This window comes from Bos indicus x Bos taurus, chromosome 3, assembly GCF_003369695.1.
Source record: "Bos indicus x Bos taurus breed Angus x Brahman F1 hybrid chromosome 3, Bos_hybrid_MaternalHap_v2.0, whole genome shotgun sequence".
Lineage (NCBI taxonomy): Eukaryota > Metazoa > Chordata > Mammalia > Artiodactyla > Bovidae > Bos > Bos indicus x Bos taurus.
The window spans coordinates 66,695,385-66,719,770 of NC_040078.1; the positions used below are offsets into that span (position 1 = coordinate 66,695,385).

Consider the following 24,386-nt stretch of genomic DNA (forward strand, 5'->3'; position numbering starts at 1 on the left):
AGTGGTCATGTGTGGATGTGAGAGTTGGACTGTGAAGAAGGCTGAGCACGGAAGAATTGATGCTTTTGAACTGTGGTGTTGGAGAAGACTCTTGAGAGTCCCTTGGACTGCAAGGAGATCCAACCAGTCCATTCTGAAGGAGATCAGCCCTAGGATTTCTTTGGAAGGAATGATGCTAAAGCTGAAACTCCAGTACTTTGGGCACCTCATGCGAAGAGTTGATTCATTGGAAAAGACTCTGATGCTGGGAGGGATTGGGGGCAGGAGGAGAAAGGGACGACAGAGGATGAGATGGCTGGATGGCATCACTGACTCGATGGACGTGAGTCTGGGTGAACTCCGGGAGTTGGTGATGGACAGGGAGGCCTGGCGTGCTGCGATTCATGGGGTTGCAAAGAGTCGGACACGACTGAGCAACTGAACTGAACTGAACTGAAGTGACCACTATTGTTAATTTTAACCATTAAATCTATAACTGTGCCTCTACATAAGGTCTCCAACACTTAGTTTCCCTAAGAGTTTCCATAAATATCAACCCATTTCAAGCAACTTACATATGTGTCAAACATCAAAAAACAGAGCCAGCATGGAATGTTTAAGGAAAATCTATTTCCAAAATTTCTTTGGCTTTATCTGAGAAGGATGACTTTCTATAGTGTTCATTGCTTTGAATTCACTGAAAAAAAAAAAAAAAAGAAAAGAAAAGAATTCTAGGAAGAAATGTCATTATCTCTAAATAATATTATCATACACTTTTAAAAGATCTTTAAAGATTTTACAGGGTTTCCCAGGTGGTGCTAGTGGTAAAGAACCTGCCTGTTAATGCAGGAGACATAAGAGACATGGGTTTGATACCTAGGTGGGGAAGATCTCCAGCATGGCAACCCACTCCAGTATTCTTGCTTGGAGAATCCCATGGACAAAGGAGCCTGGCGGGTTACAGTCCATAGGGTCACAAAGAGGCAGACATGACTGAAGTGACGTAGCAAATAAGATTTTACAGGAAAAAAATTACTGAGAAACTATCATTCAAATTTCCTTCTGACACATTTCTAGATCTCTTTATAAATTAAACTGGTGTCATCAGAACCTACTGTAGTTCCATATACAATTTACACTACTGCCTTAAATATTCATGAAGAAACTTGCTTGACAACTTTCCTTTAAGTTAGGTCAATCCCATATAAGGTCTTACAGGACTCAAAATCTTCCAGAAACCATTTTCTCCCATGGATAACATTCCAAGGCAAGCCACACCGACTGACATTGGGTTGGTTGTGAAATAGGTCACAACTTTACAGCCAAATGACGTACTATTCCCTTCATAGCAGTAGAAGAACACAGTGCTAGTTGCTCAGTCGTGTCCAACTCTTTACGACCCCGCAAAAAGACTGCCAGGCTCCTCTGTCCGTGGAATTCTCCAGGCAAGAATACTGGAGTGAGCAGCCATTCCCTTCTCCAGGGGACCTTCCCCACCCCAGGGATCGAACCAGGGTCTTCTGCATTGCAAGTATTCTTTACTGACTGCATTCTTTACCAACTGAGCCACCGGGGGAGCCCTTCATAAACTCATTCAAATTGTTTGCCATTTCCTAATGCCACCTCATGCGAAGAGTTGACTCACTGGAAAAGACTCTGATGCTGGGAGGGATTGGGGGCAGGAGGAAAAGGGGACAACAGAGGATGAGATGGCTGGAGGGCATCACTCACTTGATGGACGTGAGTTTGAGTGAACTCCAGGAGTTGGTGATGGACAGGGAGGCCTGGCGTGCTGTGATTCATGGGGTCGCAAAGAGTCGGACACGACTGAGCGACTGAACTGAACTTAACTGAATGGTAAACACATACTAGTGCTTTTCTGAGGATAGTGTTTCAGGTTTTAGTCCTTTTATTGCCATATTACTTCTTAAAATTTTTAACAAAAGCATATTAACAACTCCAAAATAACATGATATCAATGTAATTTGCATTAAGACTTAACATTTCTGAAAGCTAAGAAATACTTGGAATACAAACAAGTATATTCATTTGTCTGTTGAATCAGTGTCACATTTGTGATTCATATTTCATGCTAATCAGATATGAATAATGAGAGAAACTCCTAATTTAACAATGGCTGACATTCTCCAAATAATTACTTTCCTTAAACTTTACCTCCCTAGGTGACTGATCACATTGCTAATCATGTATAATGATAATGACTTTTTGTGTCATTGGAGAATTTGCTACAGATGATTAATTAACTTTATAAAGTGATTACTAGTTAATTTACAAGGAATTTGTGAGAAATGTTTAGTGCCCTGAATTTGTCAAAGTGAAAGAAAATTGATCCTTAAAGTAAGGATCTTACTTTAATTAAGATTCTTTCTTAATTCATCTATAATTATTGTACCATTGCCCAACACTCTTCCCTGTACACTTGTGTATTTTAATAACAAAAGTTTTATTGTTAAATATAATTTATTTAGCTATGCCTAATTTATACTTAAGTAGCAATAGGACCTATACCCAAAATCAAGTTCTAAAGCTGAGCACTGCTTTAAGTTCTCATTTTTTTAAAGTGTGGTTTTCCTAAAGCTTATCAAGACCCAGCAACTGATATCCTAATGCCTGAATCTTACAATATTTATAAAATATGAAAACCTCTTAATTGAATAGAGATATATTATTTTTCTAACATATACTACCTGAGTTTAAGCGGGCTTCCCTGATACGTCAGTTGGAAAAGAATTGGCCTGCAATTCAGGAGACCCCTATTCAATTCCTGGGTCAAGAAGATCTGCTGGAGAAGGGATAGGATACCCACTCCAGTATTCTTGGGCTTCCCTTGTGGCTCAGCTGGTAAAGAATCTGCCTGCAATGCAGGAGACCTGGTTTCAATCCCTGGGTTGGGAAGATCCCCTGGAGAAGGGAAAGGCTACCCACTCCAGTACTCTTGCCTGGAGAATTCCATGGACTGTATAGTCTCTGGGGTAGTAAAGCAAAGAGTTGGACATGACTGAGCAACTTTCACTTCACCTAAGTTTAAGAACATTGACATCTCTAAATCCCCTTTACTCTCATTGGCAAGTTCATTTTATAACTGTTACAGGCCCACATCATTTATGCAAATCTCTATATTTTTCCAAATACAAACAGATTGGGAGAAATGTTTTAAAGCACTTCTTTTCTATAGGATCATCTCAGCTCTAACTTTGGATCCGTGTATAGCAGTGAGGAATTATATGCAAATTTTATATTTCTCTTTAAGGAACTAGAAAAGAGTACCCCCTTTTTTTTAATTACATCATCTGTATAGCCAACATAAATTTTGGTTTTAAAGTTCAGACAGGCAGGGAAGAAATTAGGATAAACTCTATAAGAAAAAATGAAGATGAGTAGAAGTAGAAAAGGAAGAATGAGTTTTAAACATTCCTAGCTGATGCAGAGTAAAATACTTTACCTGGTAACAAGTAAATCAAATATTCCAAGTCTTTGACTTTAAAAAATTTATTAAATATCTGATACAAACACACTCATGCCAACACACACAGATGCAGACAGGTAACAAACCCCACCACTATCATGCCCATTCACTATTTCCCCACCCAGCACCCACTTGCCCTTCCTAAAGGGAACTCTTAATTTATCATCTTGCTTCAACATGGGAGAGGCCAGGACCTTCACAATCTCAGCCCTTGTACTTCAGAGTCTCTCTCTGTTCCACAGACAGAGCCTGTGACCCAGACCTAACCACTTTCTTGGTCTCTGTGACTGGTTCACTTGAGACAATGAGACAATTCTGAGCATTTTGTTTGAATGGCTTGATAAAGGCCCTCCCCCTCTCCTGTTGTGCTTGCCGCCAGGAGGCTGTAGAGGGTGGAGCCATGACTGTCATTGTGGCTCCATGAGGGAAGGTGTGAAGCTGTTAGGGGATACCATGGAGACTTGAAATGAAGCCAGAATTGAGAGAAAACAAACCACATCCTGATGACAGCATGAGAACTCCAGATCTAACCATTTTTGAAGCAGGATTTACCTCTGAACTTTTCAGCTGTAAGAACCAAGACATTTTCCCTCCTTTTTCCCCTTAAACCAGTTGGAGATTTCTTGAGTTCATTGTTTCATTTGTTATTTGCAACTGATAGAGTCTTAATAGATAAGTCAACACTGACATTCTAATGATGAAATAAGAAATGCACAGAATGCTCAAATGGCCTTGTTAGTCACACACCAAGTGTGTCTACTTTCTTTATGTGATTCGTTGTTCACAAGGTTTAGTAATCTTATTAGATGGGTACAACTTTAATATTGTAATAAATATATAATTTATCCATTAAATCTGATGTATTAAATTCTTTTCATACATCATTTACAAAATTTTTTCATACATATCTTTTAAATATGTACATATTGTTAAATATGTTCTTACTGAAAAACTCAGACTTAAATTGAAGAAAACCACAAGATCATTCAGGAATGACCTAAATCAAATTCCTTACGATCATAAAGAGGAAGTGACAAACAGATTCAAGGGATTAGATCTGATAGACAAAGTGCCTGAAGAACTATGGATGGAAGTTCATGACATTGTACAGGAGGCAGTGATCAAGAACATCTCCAAGGAAAGAAATGCAAATATGCAAATGGTTGTCTGAGGAGGCCTTACAAATAGCTGAGAAAAGAGAAGCAAAGATGAAGAAGCAAAGGAGAAAAGGAAAGATATACCTATTTGGATGTACAGTTCCAAAGAAAAGCACAGAGAAATAAGAAAGCCCTCCTCAGTAATCAATGCAAAGAAATAGAAGAAAACAATAGAATGGAAAAGACTGGAGATCTCTTCAAGAAAATTAGAGATACTAAAGGAATATTATTATGAAAACCTAGACAGCATATTAAAAAGCAGAGACATTACTTTGCCAACAAAGGTCCGTCTAGTCAAAACTATGGTTTTTCCAGTAGTCATGCATGGATGTGATAGTTGAACTATAGAGAAAGCTGAGCACAGAAGAATTGATGCTTTTGAACTGTAGTGTTGGAGAAGACTCTTGAGAGTCCCTTGGACTGCAAGGAGATCCAACCAGTCCATCCTAAAGGAGATCAGTCCTGGGTGTTCATTGGAAGGACTGATGTTGAAGCTGAAACTCCAATACTTTGGCCACCTGATGCAAAGAGCTGACTCATTGGAAAAGACCCTGATGCTGGGAAAGATTGAGGGCAGGAGGAGAAGGGGATGACAGAGGATGAGACGGTTGGATGGCATCACCAACTCAATGGACATGGGTTTGGGTGGACTCCTGGAGTTGGTAATGGATGAGGAGGCCTGGTGTACTGCAGTTCATGGGGTCGCAAAGAGTCGGACACGAATGAGTGACTGAACTGAACTGAGTGACTGAACTGAACTGAACTGAAGGGAATATTTCATGCAAAGATGGGCACAATAAAGGACAGAAATGGTATGGACCTAACAGAAGCAGAAGCTATTAAGAAGAGGTGGCAAGAATACACAGAAGAACTATACAAAAAATATCTTCATGATCCAGATAACCACAATGGTATGATCACTGGACTAGAGCCAGACATCCTGGAATGTGAAGTCAAGTGGGCCTTAGGAAGCATTCATTCACTATGAACAAAGCTAGTAGAGGTGATAAAATTTCAGCTGAGCTATTTCAAATCCTAAAAGAGGAGGCTGTGAAGTGCTGCACTCAATATGCCAGCATATTTGGAAAACTCAGCAGTGGCCACAGGACTGGAAAAGGTCGGTTTTCATTCCAGTCTCAAAGAAGGGCAATGCCAAAGGATATTCAAACTACTGAACAATTGCACTCATCTCACACGCTAGCAAAGTAATGCTCAAAATTCTCCAAGCCAGGTTTCAACAGTATGTGAACCATGAACTTCCAGATGTTCAAGCTGGATTTAGAAAAGGCAGAGGAAGCAGAGATCAAACATCTGCTGGATCATCGAAAAAGTAAGAGAGTTCCAGGAAAACATCTACTTCTGCTTTATTGACTATGTCAAAGCCTTTGACTGTGTGAATCACAACAAACTGTGGGAAATTCTTCAAGAGATGGGAATAGCAGACCACCTTAGCTGCCTCCTGACAAATCTGTATGCAGGTCAAGAAGCAACAGTTAGAAATGGACATGGAACAACAGACTGGTTCCAAATCAGGAAAGGAGTATGTCAAGGAGAACATATATTGTCAGCCTGTTTTTTTAACGTATATGCAGAGTACATCATTAGAAATGCTGGCCTGGATGAAGCAAAAGCTAGAAGCAAGATTGCCAGGAGAAATATCAATAACCTCAGATATGCAGATGACCACCACCCTTATGGCAGAAACCAAAGTAGAACTAAAGAGCCTCTTGATGAAAGTGAAAGAGGAGAGTAAAAAAGTTGGCTTAAAGCTCAGCATTCATTCTTAGAAAACTAAGATCATGAGATCCAGTCCCATCACTTCATGGAAAATAGATGGGGAAACAATGGAAACAGTGAGAGACTTTATTTTTGGGGGCTCCAAAATCACTGCAGATTTGGGCCATAAAATTTAAAGATACTTGCTCTTTGGAAGAAAAGCTATGACCAAACTAGACAGCATATTAAAAAGCAGAGACATTACTTTGCCGACAAAGGTCTGTCTAGTCAAAGCTATGGTTTTTCCAATAGTCATGTATGGATGTGAGATTTGGACTATGAAGAAAGCTGAGCACCGAACAATTTATGTTTTTGAACTGTGGTGTTGCAGAAGATTCTTAGAGTCCCTTGAACTGCAAGGACAGCCAATCAGTCAACCCTAAAGGAAATCAGTCCTGAATAGTCATTGGAAGGACTGATGCTGAAGCTGAAACTCCAATACTTTGGCCACCTGATGCAAAGAACTGACTCATTGGAAAAGAACCTGATGCTGGGAAAGATTGAAGGCAGGAGGAGAAGAGGATGACAGAGGATGAGATGGTTGGATGGCATCACTGACTCAATGGATATGAGTTTGAGTAAACTCCAGGAGTTGGTGACGAACAGGGAAGACTGGCATGCTGCAGTCCATGGGGTCACAAAGAGTTGTATACGACTGAGCAACTGAACTGAACTCAACATATTGTTAAATGATCACCACAGTAAATCAAGTTAACATCTATTATCATATATATTATTTAAGTCCATAAAACAAAAAACAGCTTATGCAGAAAATATTATTTGTAGATTAAAATCTGAAGTTTAAGAGAGCTATACAACAAACAACCCAATCAAAAAATGGTACAGAAGACCTAAATAGGCATTTCTCTAAAGAAGACAAACAGATGTCCAACAGGAACATGAAAAGATGCTTGACATCACTATCAGAGAAATGCAAATCAAATCTATAATGTGGTGACCTCACTCCAATCAGAATGGCCATCATCAAAAAGTTTACAGATAACAAATGCCGGGAAGGGTGTGAAAGAAATGGAACCCTTCTATACTGTTGATGAGAATGTAAATTGGTGCAGCCACTGTGGAAAATAGTATGGAGGTTCCTTTAAAAACTAACAGTAGAGCTACCATATAACCCAGCAATCCGGAGGGGCAGTCCTAAGGTGGCGGAGCACTAGGACGGGGAGGCCACTTTCTCCGCAACAAATTCATCTAAAGATCATTTGAACGCTGAGCAAATTCCACAAAACAACTTCTGAATGCTGGCAGAGGACACCAGGCACCCAGAAAGGCAGCCCATTGTCTTCAAAAGGAGGTAGGACAAAATATTAAAGATAAAAAGAGAGACAAAAGAGTTAGGGACAGAGACCCATCCCGGGGAAGGAGTTGTAAAAGAGGAGACGTTTCCAAACCCCAGGAAACCCTCTCACCGGCGGGTCTGTGGGGAGTTTTGGATTCTCAAAGGGCAACATAACTGGAAGGAAAAAATAAATAAAACCCACAGATTATGTGCCTAACCACAACTCCCAATGGAGAAGTAGCCCAGATGCTCGCATCCACCACCAGTAAGTGGGGGCTGAACAGGGAGGTGCGGGCTGCATTGCTTAGGGTAAGGACCAGGCCTGAATGCCCTGAGGACAATCTGAGGGAGCTAACGTGAGATAGCACCCCAAATTGCGGGATAGCCAGAGACAGAGAGAAAAAAGAGAGAGATAGAACCTTCCCCTGAAAAGCTCTAGCCTAAGGCACTGCCAGGCAGCTCACAGAACAAAGGACTGAGGAAATACCAGAGGAGAGCTAGACCAGCCCATCCCCGGAGGCAGAGAAGCAGGCTGGCGACAGCCTGAGCGGGAAAGGGGCAATCTTGGCCCCAGAGACAGCCTTCTCTACCAAACTACGAGCAGGCTCCCAGTTGCTAACCAAGTCTTCCTGGAATCCAGGATGGTTGACATCCGCCAGGAGGGCCGCAGCCAGAGATCAGCTCCCCAGAGAAGACACACAGCGCTCCTGCTGTGCACCCATGAAATCTAGTGGCTGGGACCAGGGAGGTGATAAGACGCACCGCCCAGCTGGGGAGAGTGCACTCGCCAAGCACCTGGTCACCTGAGCTGCTCTGACCTGGGAAGGGCACAAAACGCCTTTGTGGAGTACCCAAGAACCTGAACCTGAGCGGCTTAGACCTGGGAAGTGCACGCAACCCAGGTCCTGCCTTATACAGTCCCCCTGCAGAGCAACCTGGAGCCTGAGCAGTGTAGACTGGGAAAGCACACATGCCGTGAGCGGGGGGCAAACCCAATGTGGCCCAGACACTGTGAGCACTCCCCACACACGCCAGTGATATTTGTTTGCAGTGTTCCTCCCTCCCCACAGCACAACTGATAAAGTGAGCCTAAATAAGTGACCGCCTTCACCCCCTTGTGCCAGGGTGGAAATTAGACACTGAAGAGACTTGCACCCAGAAGAAGCCAAAATAAACAGATAGAACCACTTTGGAAGTGACAGGTGCAACAGATTAAAACCCTGTAGTTAGCATTGACTCTATTGGAAGGGGCCTATAGACCTTGAGAAGTATAAGTTGGAACAAGGAACTATTTGAAACTGAACTGACTCCATGCTGCCCACAACAGCTCCAGAGAAATTCCTAGGTATATTTTACTATTATCATTTTTTTTTATTTTTTAAATTTTTTTACTTTTAAATTCCTTATTACTCCTTTAAGTTTTATTTTTATAACCTATTATTACCTTGCAGAAAAAAGACCCTGTTTTTAAAGCAAATTTCATATATATTTTTAATAATTTTTGTGATTTTGTTTTTTTTTTAATATTGTATTTTTGAGAATCTAACCTCTACTCTAGATTTTTAATCTTTGCTTTTTGGTATTTGTTATCAATTTTGTACCTCTAAGAATCCAATCTTCAGTACCCATTTTTACTTAGGAGTGTGATTACTGGCTTGATTGCCCTCTCCCTCTTTTGACTCTTCTTTTTCTCCCCCAGGTTACCTCTATCTCCTCCCTCCCCTTCTCTTCTCTACTTAACTCTGTGAATCTCTTTGGGTATTCTGGGCTGTGGAGAACACTTAGGGAACTGATTACTGGCTAGATCTGTCTCTCTCCTTTTGACTTCCCCTCTTCTCTTCTTGATCAACTCTATCTCCTTCCTCCCTCTTCTCTTCTCAATGTAACTCCATGAACCTCTCTGGGTGTTCCCAGCTGTGGAGAGCACATAGGGATTTGATTACTGTCTAGTTTGCTCTCCTCCCTTTTGATTCCCCCTCTACTCCACCTGGTCACCTCTATCTCCTTCCTCCCTCCCTCTTCTCTTCTCCATGTAACTCTGCAAACATCTCTGGGTGTCCCTCACTGTGGAAAATCTTTTCTCCATTAACCTAGATGTTTAATGATCTGTGCTATATGGATAGAGAAGTCTTGAGGCTACTATAAGAATAAGACTGAAAACCAGAGGCAGGAGGCTTAAATCCAAAACCTGAGAACACCAGAAAACTCCTGATTCCAGGGAACATTAATCAATAAGAGCTCATCCAAAAGCCCTCCATACCTACACTGAAACCAAGCTCCACCCAAAAGCCAACAAGTTCCAGAGCAAGACATACCACGCTAATTCTCCAGCAATGCAGGAACATAGCCCTGAGCTTAAATATACAGGCTGCCCAAAGTCAAACCAAACCCATAGACACCTCAAAACTCACTACTGGACACTTCATTGCACTCACCAGAAAACAGACACAAGCTTCCCGAACCAGGAAACCTTGACAAGCCACTCGTCCAACCCCACCCACAGGGAGGAACCTCCACAATAAAGAGGACCCACAAACTTCCAGCATACAGAAAGGCCACACCAAACACAGCAATCTAAACAAGATGAAAAGGCAGAGAAATACTCAGCAAGTAAAGGAACATGATAAATGCCCACCAAACCAAACCAAAGAGGAGGAGATAGGGAGTCTACCTGAAAAAGAATTCAGAATAATGATAGTAAAAATGATCCAAAATCTTGAAAACAAAATGGAGTTACAAATAGTCTGGAGACAAGGATTGAGAAGATACAAGAAATGTTTAACAAGGACCTAGAAGAAATAAAAAAAGAGTCAATCAATAATGAATAATGCAATAACTGAGATCAAAAACACTCTGGAGGGAACCAACAGTAGAATAACTGAGGCAGAAGATAGGATAAGTGAGGTGGAAGATAGAATGGTGGAAATAAATGATGCAGAGAGGAAAAAAGAAAAAAGAATTAAAAGAAATGAGGACAACCTCAGAGACCTCTGGGACAATGTGAAACACCCAACATTTGAATCATAGAAGTCCCAGAAAAAGAAGACAGATTACTGTACCCAGCAAGGATCTCATTCAAATATAAAGGAGAAATCAAAAGCTTTAAAGACAAGCAAAAGTTGAGAGAATTCAGCACCACCAAACCAGCCCTTCAACAAATGCTAAAGGACCTTCTCAAGACAGGAAACACAGAAAAGGTGTATAAACTCGAACCCAAAACAACAAAGTAAATGGCAATTGGATCATACTTATCAATAATTACCTTAAACGTAAATGGGTTGAATGCCCCAACCAAAAGACAAAGACTGGCTGAATGGATACAAAAACAAGACCCCTATATATGCTGTCTACAAGAGACCCATCTCAAACCAAGGGACACATACAGACTGAAAGTGAAGGGCTGGAAAAATATATTACACAAATGGAGACCAAAAGAAAGCAGGAATAGCAATACTCATATCAGATAAAATAGACTTTGAAATAAAGGCCGTGAAAAGAGACAAAGAAGGACACTACATAATGATCAAATGATCAATCCAAGGAGAAGAGATAACAATTATAAATATATATGCACACAATATAGGAGCACCGCAATATGTAAGGCAAATGCTAACAAGTATGAAAGGGGAAATTAATAGTAACACAATAATAGTTGGAGACTTTAATACCCCACTCAAACTTATGGATAGATCAACTAAACAGAAAATTAGCAAGGAAACACAAAATTTAAATGATACAATGGGCCAGTTAGACCTAATCGATATCTATAGGACATTTCACCCCAAAACAATGAATTTCACCTTTTTCTCAAGTGCACATGGAACCTTCTCCAGGATAGACCACATCCTGGGCCATAAATATAGCCTTGGTAAATTCAAAAAAATTGAAATCATACCAAGCATCTTTTCTGATCACAATGGAGTAAGATTAAATGTCAACTACAGGAAAAAAAAATATATATATATATATTAAAAATACCAACATATGGGATTCATGTTGATGTATGGCAAAACCAAAACAATATTGTAAAGTAAAAAAAATTTTTTTTAAATACCAACATATGGAGGCTAAACAACATGCTTCTGAATAACCAACAAATCACAGAAGAAATCAAAAAGAAATCAAAATATGTATAGAAATGAATGAAAATGAAAACACAACAACCCAAAACCTATGGGACTCAGTAAAAGCAGAGTTAAGGGGAAGGTTCATAGCAATATAAGCTTACCTTAAGAAACAAGAGAAAAATCAAATAAATAACCTAATTCTACACCTAAAGTAACTAGAAAAGGAAGAAATGAAGAACTGCAGGGTTAGTAGAAGGAAAGAAATCATAAAATTTAGGGCAGAAATAAATGCAAAAGAAAGAAGACCATAGCAAAACTCAATAAAGCTAAAAGCTGGTTCTTTGAGAAGATAAATAAAATAGACAAACCATTAGCCAAACTCATCAAGAAAATAAGGGAGAAGAATCAAATCAATAAAATTAGAAATGAAAATTGAGAAACCACAACAGTTCATTTCAGTTCAGTTCAGTTGCTCAGTCATGTCTGACTCTTTGTGACCCTATGAACTGCAGCACGCCAGGCCTCCCTGTTCATCACCACCCGCGGAGTCCACCCAAACCCATGATCAAGTCGGTGATGCCATCCAACCATTTCAGCCTCTGTCATCCCCTTCTCCTCCTGCCCTCAATCTTTCCCAGCATCAGGGTCTTTTCCAATGAGTCAGCTCTTCGCATCAGGTGGCCAAAGTATTGGAGTTTCAGCTTCAACATCAGTCCTTTCAATGAACACCCAAGACTGATCTCCTTTAGGATGGACAGGTTGGATCTCCTTGCAGTTCAAGGGACTCTCAAGAGTCTTCTCCAACACCACAGTTCAAAAGCATCAATTCTTCTGTGCTCAGCTTTCTTTATAGTCCAACTCTCATATCTACACATAACCACTGGAAAAACCATAGCCTTGACTAGACGGACCTTTGTTGGCAAAGTAATGTCTCTGCTCTTTAATATGCTGTCTAGGTTGGTCATAACTTTCCTCCCAAGGAGTAAATGTCTTTTAATTTCATGACTGCAATCACCATCTGCAGTGATCTTGGAGTCCAGAAAAATAAACACTGTTTCCACTGTTTCCCCATCTATTTGCCATGAAGTGTTGGGACCAGATGCCATGATCTTAGTTTTCTGAATGTTGATCTTTAAGCTAACTTTTTCACTCTCCTCTTTCACTTTCATCAAGAAAAAATGAAGAAATACAAAGGATCATAAGAGACTACTATCAGCAACTAAATGCCAATAAAAAGGACTACTTGGAAGAAATGGACAAATTCTTAGAAAAGTATAACTTTCCAAAACTGAACCAGGAAAAAATAGAAAATCTTAACAGACTCATCACAAGCACCAAAATCGAAACTGTAATCAGAAATCTTCCAGCAAACAAAAGCCCAGTCTTCACAGCTGAATTCTACCAAAAATTTAGAGAAGAGCTAACACCTATCCTACTCAAACTCTTCCAGAAAATTGCAAAGGAAGGTAAACTTCCAAACTCATTCTATGAGGCCACAATCACCCTAATACCAAAACCAAAGATGCCTTGAAAAAAGAAAACTACAGGCCAATATCACTGATGAACATAGATGCAAAAATCCTTGACGAAATTCTAGCAAACGGAATCCAACAACATACATCATGACCAAGTGGGCTTTATCCCAGGGACGCAAGGATTCTTTAATATCTACAAATCAATCAATGTGATATACCACATTAACAAATAGAAAGATAAAAACCATATGATTATCTCAATAGATGCAGAGAAAGCCTTTGGCAAAATTCAACATCCATTTATGAGAAAAAAAAAAAAACTCTCCAGAAAGCAGGCATAGAAGGAACATACCTCAACATAATAAAAGCCATATATGATAAACCCACATCAAACATTATCCTCAATGGTGAAAAACTGAAAACATTCCCCCTAAAATCAGGATCAAGGCAAGGGTGCCCACTCTCACCACTACTATTCAACATAATTTTGGAAGTTTTAGCCACCACGCTCAGAGAAGAAAAAGAAATAAAAGGAATCCAGACTGGAAAAGAAGAAGTAAAACTCTGTTTGCAGATAACATGATCCTCTACATAGAGAACCCTAAAGATTTCACAGAAAATTACTGGAGCTAATCAATGAATATAGTAAAGTTGCAGGATATTAAATTAACACACAGAAATCCCTTGCATTCCTATCACTAAAAATGAGAAAACAGAGAAATAAAGGAACAATTCTATTCACCATTGCAATGAAAAGAATAAAATACTTAGGAATAAACCTATCTAAAGAAACAAAAGATTTATATATAGAAAACTATAAAACACTGATGAAAGAAATCAAATATGACACAAATAGATGGAGAAATACACCACGTTCATGGATCGGAAGAATCAATATAGTGAAAATGAGTATACTACCCAAAGCAATCTATAGATTCAATGCAATCTCTATCAAGCTACCAATGGTATTTTTCAGAGAATTAGAACAAATAATCTCACAATTTGTATGGAAATACAAAAAGTCTTGAATAGCCAAAGCAATCTTGAGAAAGAAGAACGGAACTGGAGAAATCAACCTGCCTGACTTCAGACTATACTACAAAGCTACAGTCATCAAGACAGTATGGTACTGGCACAAAGACAGAAATATAAATCAATGGAACAAAATAGAAAGCCCAGAGATAAATCCACACGCCCGAGGGTTTGGGGGCAGGAGGAGAAGGGGATGACAGAGGATGAGATGGCTGAATGGCACCACTGACTCGATGGATGTGAGTCTGAGTGAACTCCGGGAGTTGGTGATGGACGGGGGGCCTGGCATGCTGCGATTCATGGGGTCGCAAAGAGTCGGACATGACTGAGTGACTGAACTGAACTGATAGACATCTTATCTTTGACAAAGAAGGAAAGAATATACAACGGAGAAAAGATAATCTCTTTAACAAGTGGTGCTGGGAAAACTGGTCAACCACTTGTAAAAAATGAAACTAGAACACTTTCTAACACCATACACAAAAATAAACTCAAAATGCATTAAAGATCTAAATGTAAGACCAGAAATTATAAAACCCCTATAGGAAAACATAGGCAAAACACTCTCTGACATAAATCACAGCAGGATCCTCTATGACCCACCTCCCGGAGTAATGGAAATAAAAGCAAAAATAAACAAATGGGACCTAATTAAACTTAAAAGCTTTTGCACAACGAAGGAAACCATAAGCAAGGTGAAAAGACAGCCTTCAGAATGGGAGAAAATAATAGCAAATGAAGCAACTGATAAAGAATTAATCTCAAAAATATATAAGCAGCTCCTGCAGCTCAATTCCAGAAAAATAAATGACTCAATCAAAAAATGGGCCAAAGAACTAAACAGACATTTCTCTAAAGAAGACAGATGGCTAACAAACACATGAAAAATGCTCAACATCACTCATTATCAGAGAAATGTAAATCAAAACCACAATAAGGTACCATCTCACGCTGGTCAGAATGGCTGCTATCAAAAAGTCTACAAATAATAAATGCTGGAGAGGGTGTGGAGAAAAGGGAACCCTCTTACACTGTTGGTGGGAATGCAAACTAGTACAGCCACTATGGAGAACAGTGTGGAGATTCCTTAAAAAACTGGAAATAGAACTGCCATATGACCCAGCAATTCCACTGCTGGGCATACACACCAAGGAAACCAGAATTGAAAGAGACACGTGTACCCCAATGTTCATCGCAGCACTGTTTACAATAGCCAGGACATGGAAGCAACCTAGATGTCCATCGGCAGATGAATGGATAAGAAAGCTGTGGTACATATACACAATGGAGTATTACTCAGCCATTAAAAAGAATACGTTTGAATCAGTTCTAATGAGGTGGATGAAACTGGAGCCTATTATACAGAGTGAAGTAAGCCAGAAAGAAAAACACCAATACAGTATACTAATGCATATATATGGAATTTAGAAAGATGGTAATGATGACCCTATATGCAAGACAGCAAAAGAGACACAGATGTAAAGAACAGTCTTTTGGACTCTGTGGGAGAAGGCGAGTGTGGGATGATTTGAGAGAATAGCATTGAAACATGTATATTATCATATGTGAAACAGATCACCAGTCCAGGTTCAATGCATGAGACAGGGTGCTCAGGGCCGGTGCACTGAGATGACCCTGAGTGATGAGATGGGGAGGGACGTGAGAGGGGGGTTCAGGATGGGGAACACATTTACACCCATGGCTGATTCATGCCAATGTATGGCAAAAACCACTACAATATTGTAAATTAATTAGCCTCCAATTAAAATAAATTAATTAATTTAAAAATAATAATAACCCAGCAATCAATCCCATTCTGGGCATATATCCAGAAAAGATGAAAACAAAACTCTTTAATTCAAAAAGATACATGCGTCCCAGTGTTCATATCAGCACTATTTACAATAGCCAAGACATCGAAGCAATCTAAGTGTCCACTGACAGATGAATGGATACAAAAGATGTGATATGTATATATACATATACACACACACACACAATGTAATACTACTCAGTCATAGGAAAGAATGGTATATTGCCATTTGTAGCAACATGAGTGGAAGTAAGACAGATAAAGAAAAATATGCTAATATCTAGAGACTGGCATACTGAGTGAAGTAAGTCAAAGACAAATATCATATGATATCACTTATAAGTGGAATCTAAAAAATAATATAAATGAACTAATATACAAAACAGAAACAGACTCAAGGACATAGACAACAAACTTACTGTTAGCAAAGGGGAAAGGGAGGGAGGGACAAATTAGATGTTTGGGATTATCAGATATACACTACTATACATAAAACAGATAAACAACAGGGATTTACTGTATAGCACAGAGAACTATATTCAATATCTTGTAATAACCTATAATGGAAAAGAATCTAAAATATATATCAATATATAACTGAATCACTCTGCTATACATCTAAAACACAATATTTTAAGATCAGCCCTACTTCAACTTTTCAAAAATAGTTAAACATTTTCCTGTAAAAAAAAAAAAAAAACCTGGAGGTTTAGAAAAGTTGACTTGGCTTTCAGGCCTAAAAACTAGTAAGGGATAAGGGTCAAGTGTTCTTTTTACTTTTATATATTATCTTCATTTTCATTATGCTTTTGATCACTCCACAAACACTTTTTACCTTGAAAAGTATAATTGACTATAAATGCAAGCAAGACATAAATAAGCATTAAGTTCCATAAAATTAAGACATATGACTTTTTTAAATAGTATGATCTTACCTAAATCAGTATCTCGAATTCCCATGTACAATTCAAGAAGATCATCAACCTTTCCAATCGCCTTTTCCTTGGCTTCAGAAGGCTTTATCGAAGAAAAGAGAAATAAGACATTTTTACATGCAATCTCTTGAATGCTGAGGCACACATGGGGGAAATCTGAAATAGAGCCAGTTCCTGGTTGTGTACTTCAGCTAATTTTAATGGAAATATATCTAGAATGTGCCCTGTAATTCAATACAAATCAATACAGTAAATACTTATTTTTAGTGTTTGTGATAAGTATTATAGATTCAAAGAAGAAAAACTAGGAATGCTGTCTCCAAGTAGCTAGCAATCTAGAAGGGAGAGAGATGTGAAAAAAATAGCTATTTAACCACAATAAGGACAATTTCTAAAGGATGTCAAAGGTACAGAGGCATCATAGGGGCAATAAATTTTTTTTATTTATTAATTTATTTTTGGCTGTGCTGGGTCTTCTTTGCTGTGTGTGGGCTTCATTAGGTGAGGTTCAAGGGCTCAGTAGTTGCAGCTCATAGACCTTAGAATTATGGGCTCAGTAGTTGCAACACTCAGGCTTAGTTGCCCCACGGAATGTGGGATCTCCCCAGAGCTGGGATAGAACCCAGGTCCCCTGCATAAGCAGGAAGATTCTTAACCACTGGACCACCAGGGAAGTCCCAGTGGAAGTAAATTTAAATCTCTAAGAGTCCAGGAAGACTTCAGAAAGGTGACTTAAGAACTGTGTTTTCAAAATTAACTGGTGTCAGATAAACCAGGACAGATAGAAGGCAACAGAGACATGAAGTCTGTGTGGGGTCACAGAGTCTGATAGAAAAGTACAGCAAGTTAAAGGGACTGCAAGATATCCCATGTGACATGACTAGATCTCAAGGGGTCCTGTGTGCCTTGAAAAGGGCAGAGCTCACCCCAAGAGTAAAACATCCTAAACACATACGTCTAATTATTTGTACCATAGTCACCCATCCTTATCTGTGGTTTTGCTTTCCTCCTCAGTTACCTCAGTCAACTGAGGTCCAAAAATATTAAATGGAAAACTCCAGAAATAAACAGTTCCTAAGTTTTGAATTATGTGCCATTGAGTAATATGATAAAACCTCACACCATCTGCTCCATCCCAGAACCCCCAACCATCAACATCATCTGCTCCTGAGATCCAACCTTCCCCATCATCACAGCTAGATGATCCTCCTTCTGACCTAGAGTAAGAAGGCTAATGCTACGTCACAATGCCGGCATCATGCGCCTCACTCCATCTCATCACACTGGCATTTTATCATCTCACATTCGCACAAGAAGAGTGAGTCCAGTAAAATAAAATCTTTAAAGAGAGAGACCACGTTCACATAGCTTTTATTATAGTACATTTTATACTTGCTCTATTTAACTATTAGTTGTCATCAACTTTTACTGTGCCCAATTTATAAATTAAGCTTTATCATAGGTATATATGTACAGGAAAAACAGTATACACAGAACTCAGTACTATCTACAATTTCAGGCATCCATTGAGGGGTTTGGAATGTGTCTGCTGTGGATAAGAGGAGACTACTGCATGCATTCTTTATCAATTACATATATAATATGTGTATTAAGGGTACCAAAATATTTTTGTTCTTCCTAACTATTTAGTAAAAGTTTCTATGAAAAAACATGATCACATATATTTTATTGTTCTTTAAAAATCTTGGTTTAATATTTGGTAAAGTCTGGTTCTATATGTTTATTTTAATATTTGGTTTTAAATCACTTCAGAGCTGGGAAAAAAAACTGCCCAAAGATATTAAATGCGTGACCATAGGTACAAATATTGAATTCAAGATTAAGTTGCAAAAAATTCATAATACTTTGAATACTGCCATAAATATAGGTTGTTTTGTATTCTCAAAACTTATTTTAAAATACATTTTACGATGGACAGGGAGGCCTGGCGTGCTGCGATTCATGGGGTCGCAAAGAGTCGGACACGACTGAGCGACTGATCTGATCTGACACTAAAATTTTATTTTTATTTCCTTGAGGATATTATTACAACTTTCATGTACTTTTATTTATATTAACTAGGCCTTTAAAACAATGAGACAAGAGACATGATATATCACTCTTGACTTATTTACAATGTATTTTGAATAGTCTGCGTAAAGTGACAGGCTATGCAAAGTAACTTAGGTATTTATCTTTGCATTTATACAGATACATTGCAGGTTATTGCAACAAGTATCAGTACTCCTCACACAAAAATGGCCACCAAGATCTTACTATTCTAAACAGCTCTTGATTTCATCAACCCTCTTCCATTCACATTCTGATTGCCTGGGTTCAGTCCTAATTGTTTTTAATTGAAATATAATTGACATATACTATTAGTTTCAGGTATACAACATAATGATTTTATATGTGTATATACTGTAAAAAAAAAAATCACCACAGTAAGTCTAGTTACCCATCACTACACATAGTTTTCTCTTCCTTGTGATGAGAACTTTTAAGATCTAGTCTCTTAGCAACTTTCAAATATATAATATAGTATTATCAACAATAATCACCAAGCTGTGAGTCCACTCTCAGGACTTACTTATAACTGAAGGTTTGTACATTTTGACCCCTTTCATCCATGTCACCCAGCCCGCCTGCCCAACTCCCTGCCTCTGGCAACAACCAATCTGCTCTGTTTCTACACAAGGTGTGGTTTGTTTTGTTTGGAATGGGAGAGGGGGAAATAATAAAACTGAGGTCATCCAATATTTGTCTTTCTCTGACATATTACACTATTGTTCAAGTCCATCCACATCCTACAAATGGCTGGATTTCCTTCTTTTGACTGAATAATACTCCCTCGTCTTTTCTTATGTGCAGAGATTTCCTAATGGGTCTCCGCACCTGTAATCTTCACCCTCGCAAATCTACCCTGTTCAGCATTCCATCCCTAGAACCAAGGGATTTTTCTAAAACACAAAACCGACTTGCTGCTCCCCTTGCAATCTTTAAATAGCCACCCGCCCCGACCCTTAGCATTATTTACAGACCCTTCACGCCCTGACCCAGGCCTCTATCTCCAGTCTCAACACCTCCCACCAGATACTTTCAGCAGCCACACTCCAGCCTCATAGACATTTACAAGGTTCCCATATCCGTTATCATTTCATGCCCAGAACACTCTTCTCTCCATCTGTGACTAACTCAACTATTTCTTATGGAGGCAACTCTCCCAATTTCCCCCTTTACTGATTCCTAACTATAGCTCATCAGCTAGCCCCTTCCTTGTGACATTACAAAACAATCTGGTTTTTAACAGTTTATTTTCATGCCTCTTCCCTTTAAAGGAAAAACAAGGTCTTTAATCACCTTTGTGTTACCAGCCCCTGGACTGTGCCTGTCTCAACAAACACACACCAAGTAACTCATGCAAGTGGAGTATTGTTCAGTTTTCAGAATTTGTGCTAGGTGATGAGCTGCATGGTTTCAAATCTTTAGTGTTTGAAATTAAATCATAGGTATTAAATTTGTATCAAATTTAATATTAGTGCCAAACTAGTTTTCCCCCCCTTTATTATGAGCTATTTTAATTGCCCTATTTCAAGAAACAGGCTATGCAAATAGGAAGAGAGATTTAGAGTTTATCTTGGAATGAATCTTTCCACCTCCTCAGGCAGATCTTCAGTTATTCTTTCTCATTCCAGCACCTGATACACAACTGCTGCTCATAAATAAACAGATATATGTGATCCACGGTAACTGTTAGAAGATAGCCTCCCTCCTGAAGTGACATGGACTTTTTCCTGCCGACTCCAGTTTCTATGCAAGCAGTTTGAAGGTCTGTGCTTTTCCCCTCCCAGCCTCCACTGCAGAGCACAGCTGGGACCCCCAGCTCCTTCCCCCCTCTTACAGATTCCTTTCTTCCACCTAGGTGTGTTCACTTGTTCAATGAACACTTACTGGCCTTCAGCAGTATGCCAGGCAGCAGGCTGAGCACTGAAAAAGTAAAGACTCTGAAACGACCAGGAGTTACTGCCCTGGGTTTTTTCACAAACCTCATCATCTCTCACTTTCAAAATGCTTCTGGCCCTCCCGGCCCTCTCCGCTGTCACCAGCCTCCATTTCAATCTACTCATTCACCCAGGAACAAGACACCCAACTCGGAATCTTCCTCTGGAGTCCCCAAAACTGACAACATCCTAGGTGACTCCAACGTTCAAGATGACAACCTTGGCCTCATGGTTCCTTAAGTATCTGCTCCAACAAACCACACCCATGACTGACCCTGACATCGTCCCCCACAAGCTCTGGATCCTACAATAACAGCCTCCTTACCATTCATCTGTCTCACTCTTTTGTTCTTCAAGCAGCTAGACGCCCTAGGACAGTACATATACACAGACACGTCCCTCCCACCTCAGGCAGGCAGTCTGGAGCTCAGAAGCCTGCTGTCCTGCCTCCCCCACAGGAGGGCTTCATCACTGCTGTCTTCCTGTGGTAAGCAGGCCTGCCATTTGCCACTTTGAATCCTCACCACTGCTGCCCTCTTCTTCTGCTTTCCTTCCCTCCATTCATCTCTTCTCCTGGTGTTTTTCACTTAAATACTGACCTTTTCATAGACAGCCAATCAGCAAAACCCTTCCTCCCATCAAGCATAAATGAATCACTCACTAATTCATTAAATTCAAAGATCTGAGCTCCTCTGAAGTGTCAGGCATTGTTCTAGGTGCTGGAGATATGGCAGTGATCAGGACAGATGAGAACAAGACAAGGAACAAAAAGGAAACAAAGATCCAATGAGGCCCAACAGGTTCAGCGCCTTAGAGAAAATAAAGGGTAAGGAAGACTGGGCAGAGGGCAGGTGGCAGGAACTGCTATTATATTATGCTCAGAGGTTAGACAGGGTGGGACAAAGACAGAAATTGAAGGCAGCAAGGGAGTAAGCCATGCCCATAAGCAAGGAGTGCATCAGCCAGACATACCACCTCATACAGAGGTCCTGAGATAGGGATGCATTTAGAGTGTTTGTGGACAGTAAAGAGACTCAAGTGGCTGAAGCAGGAGGAGGCAAGAGGAGAGAGAGATGAGATCAGAGTAGAAACACACAGTCAAATCATGCTGGTCCTTCTGAGGATGTTAGCTTGTTACTCTGAGGGAACCCCCTAGAGGATTTCCAACAGATTGTTACAGAAAAGTAACAATCTCATTTGTATTTTCAAAGGATAACCCTAGTTGCTGTGTGGGTAAAGAGGGTAAGAAGGCAAGGGAGAGAGAAAGCAGGAAGCATGAACTAGTGACCATAATAGTTGAGATGAGCTGTTGCTGCCTTGGGTCAGAGTGGGGGGCCAGAGGTGGGGAGAAGTTGGTCGCTCTGGTCTGCTGTGGAGGTGGAGCCACCAGGATTTGCTGATGGAAGGGGTGTGGGACATGAAAGAGGAGACCAGATGATTATCAAATGCTTTGCCTGAGGAGACTGGTTTTCATGAACATCATCTTTCACTATCAAAATCTCAAATCTGTTTACTCCTACAGGTGGCTCAGTGACTTTTTCTTAGATCTCAGAGAGCTTTGGCTGATTTAAGTTTTTAGGCAGTCCAGATGTCTGTATACTCTAGAAAAAACTGACTGCAGGTAGCTGAGGACTGCTGTATCACAATCTCTCCTCACACACTTAGTTTCTGTATTTCCTTCTCAAATGCCTTCAATAACACTCATATTGTCTAAGTAGACAATGAATTAAAGACCATGCCTTAATTAGAATACAAAGCCTTTTACTTAATCTTGTGATTTTACCTTTATTTTCAGCTCTGACAAACATGAATGTTCATGCATTTCCAAGCCGAATAAGGATTAAGTGAACCTAACATACCACTTCCTCCACGGTGGCAGGACCTTTCGATCTCAGACGAAGTGTCTCCCTTCCCGTACCAATCTTTCCTGTTGATGACTTTCCAGCTTTTGACCTGGGCTCCATATCTATAAAAATACAATGGATAGGGAAAGGTACACATATTAAGAATTTCAAATGATGGCTATAAAAGCTAATGGAGTTTCCACCATAAATTTTTGTACAGTTATTGTAAAATTTTATAAAATCTGATAGAATTTCCCAAAATAAATTCACCTGTCATCCATTTTTCTCATGCAAGAGTCTCTCAAATGATAGAGAGGTATGGGAGGTCTGACTACAAAAAAGAAAAGGGAATATGTGAAATGTGCTGATGGGAAAGACTGGAAGTTACAAGGAACAAAAATTAAAACAGTTGGTTTTATTCTAAGAGTAAAGAAGTCTATGTGGCATGAAGGCAGAGGTTGGTGTGCAGCTGGACTTCATCAAGGTTATGAAGAAGGGAAAGAGTCATGTCTTAATAGAAGACAGGGATGGAGGCACCATTATTTGAGGACCTACCTTCTGATTGACACTTTAAATACAAAATCCCATTTAATTCTCACACTAACCTAAGAGGCAAGTTAGAGCCATCACTTTACAGAAAAGGAAATTGAACTCAGTAGAGATTGGAAGTGAAGTTTTAGTCATTCAGTTATGTCTGACTCTTTTTAACACCCTGGACTGCAGCCCGCCAGGCTCTTCTGTCCATGGAATTCTCTAGGCAAGAATACTGGAGTGGGCTGCCACTTCCTTCTCCTGGGGATCTTCCCACCCAGGGATCAAACCTGGGTCTCACATTGCAGGCAGATTCTTTACCATCTGAGCCACTAGGGAAACAATTGGAGCTGGGATTCAAATCCAGGTCTTGTGACCCCAAAGTCTGTATGCTTTCCTCCACAACACTTCACCACCACACCTCTCGGAAGCACAAGGAATACATTCAGAGGTGGATGGATGAGATAGGCAGGCTCCTCAGGAGGCTAGGAGCAGGTTCCCAGGAAGGAAGTCCTTTCAGAAGGCAGGAGAGAACAGGGAGCATGATGGAGCAAGAGTTCACGATGGTGCTGCTCCTTTCTATGTGTGTGTTTTATTTTGGTTGTGTTTTTCCAACATACCAAGAGTCATCCCTCAATATCAGACAGTAACATAAATGAGTGAAAGGGTAGAATGGAAATGGAGGATGACTCCCAAGAGGACCCTATCTAGGCCACTCCAGCGACTGCCTGCCCTGTCAGAAAGTAAACACTGCGTAGACAGATCTCCTGTTTGTTTGCAAAGAAAATGAATACTGTTTTGTGCCAGAGTTTTAACTTTTAGCAATTAAATCAAACTTTAAAACAACACAATGACAAAAATAAAAGATTTGTGGATCAGGTTCCAATCACAGGCCACCAGTTTTGAACTCCTGCAGGTATCCCCCCAGTCTTCTTGACTGAGGACTCTGGAGCAGCAGTTTGAGGCAAGGATGGAGGTGGGGGTGGGAA

The 24,386-nt window shown here is 39.9% G+C and overlaps 1 protein-coding gene across 1 annotated transcript in view; it reads right to left on the bottom strand.

Moving 5' to 3' along the window:
* The window catches only part of GIPC2 (GIPC PDZ domain containing family member 2), a 99,729-nt gene that overhangs the window by 11,139 nt on the left and 64,204 nt on the right, over window positions 1-24,386 (bottom strand). Inside the window, 2 exon segments of the mRNA XM_027536803.1 lie at window positions 17,019-17,100; window positions 22,882-22,988. Coding sequence (XP_027392604.1) covers window positions 17,019-17,100; window positions 22,882-22,988 — 189 coding nt within the window.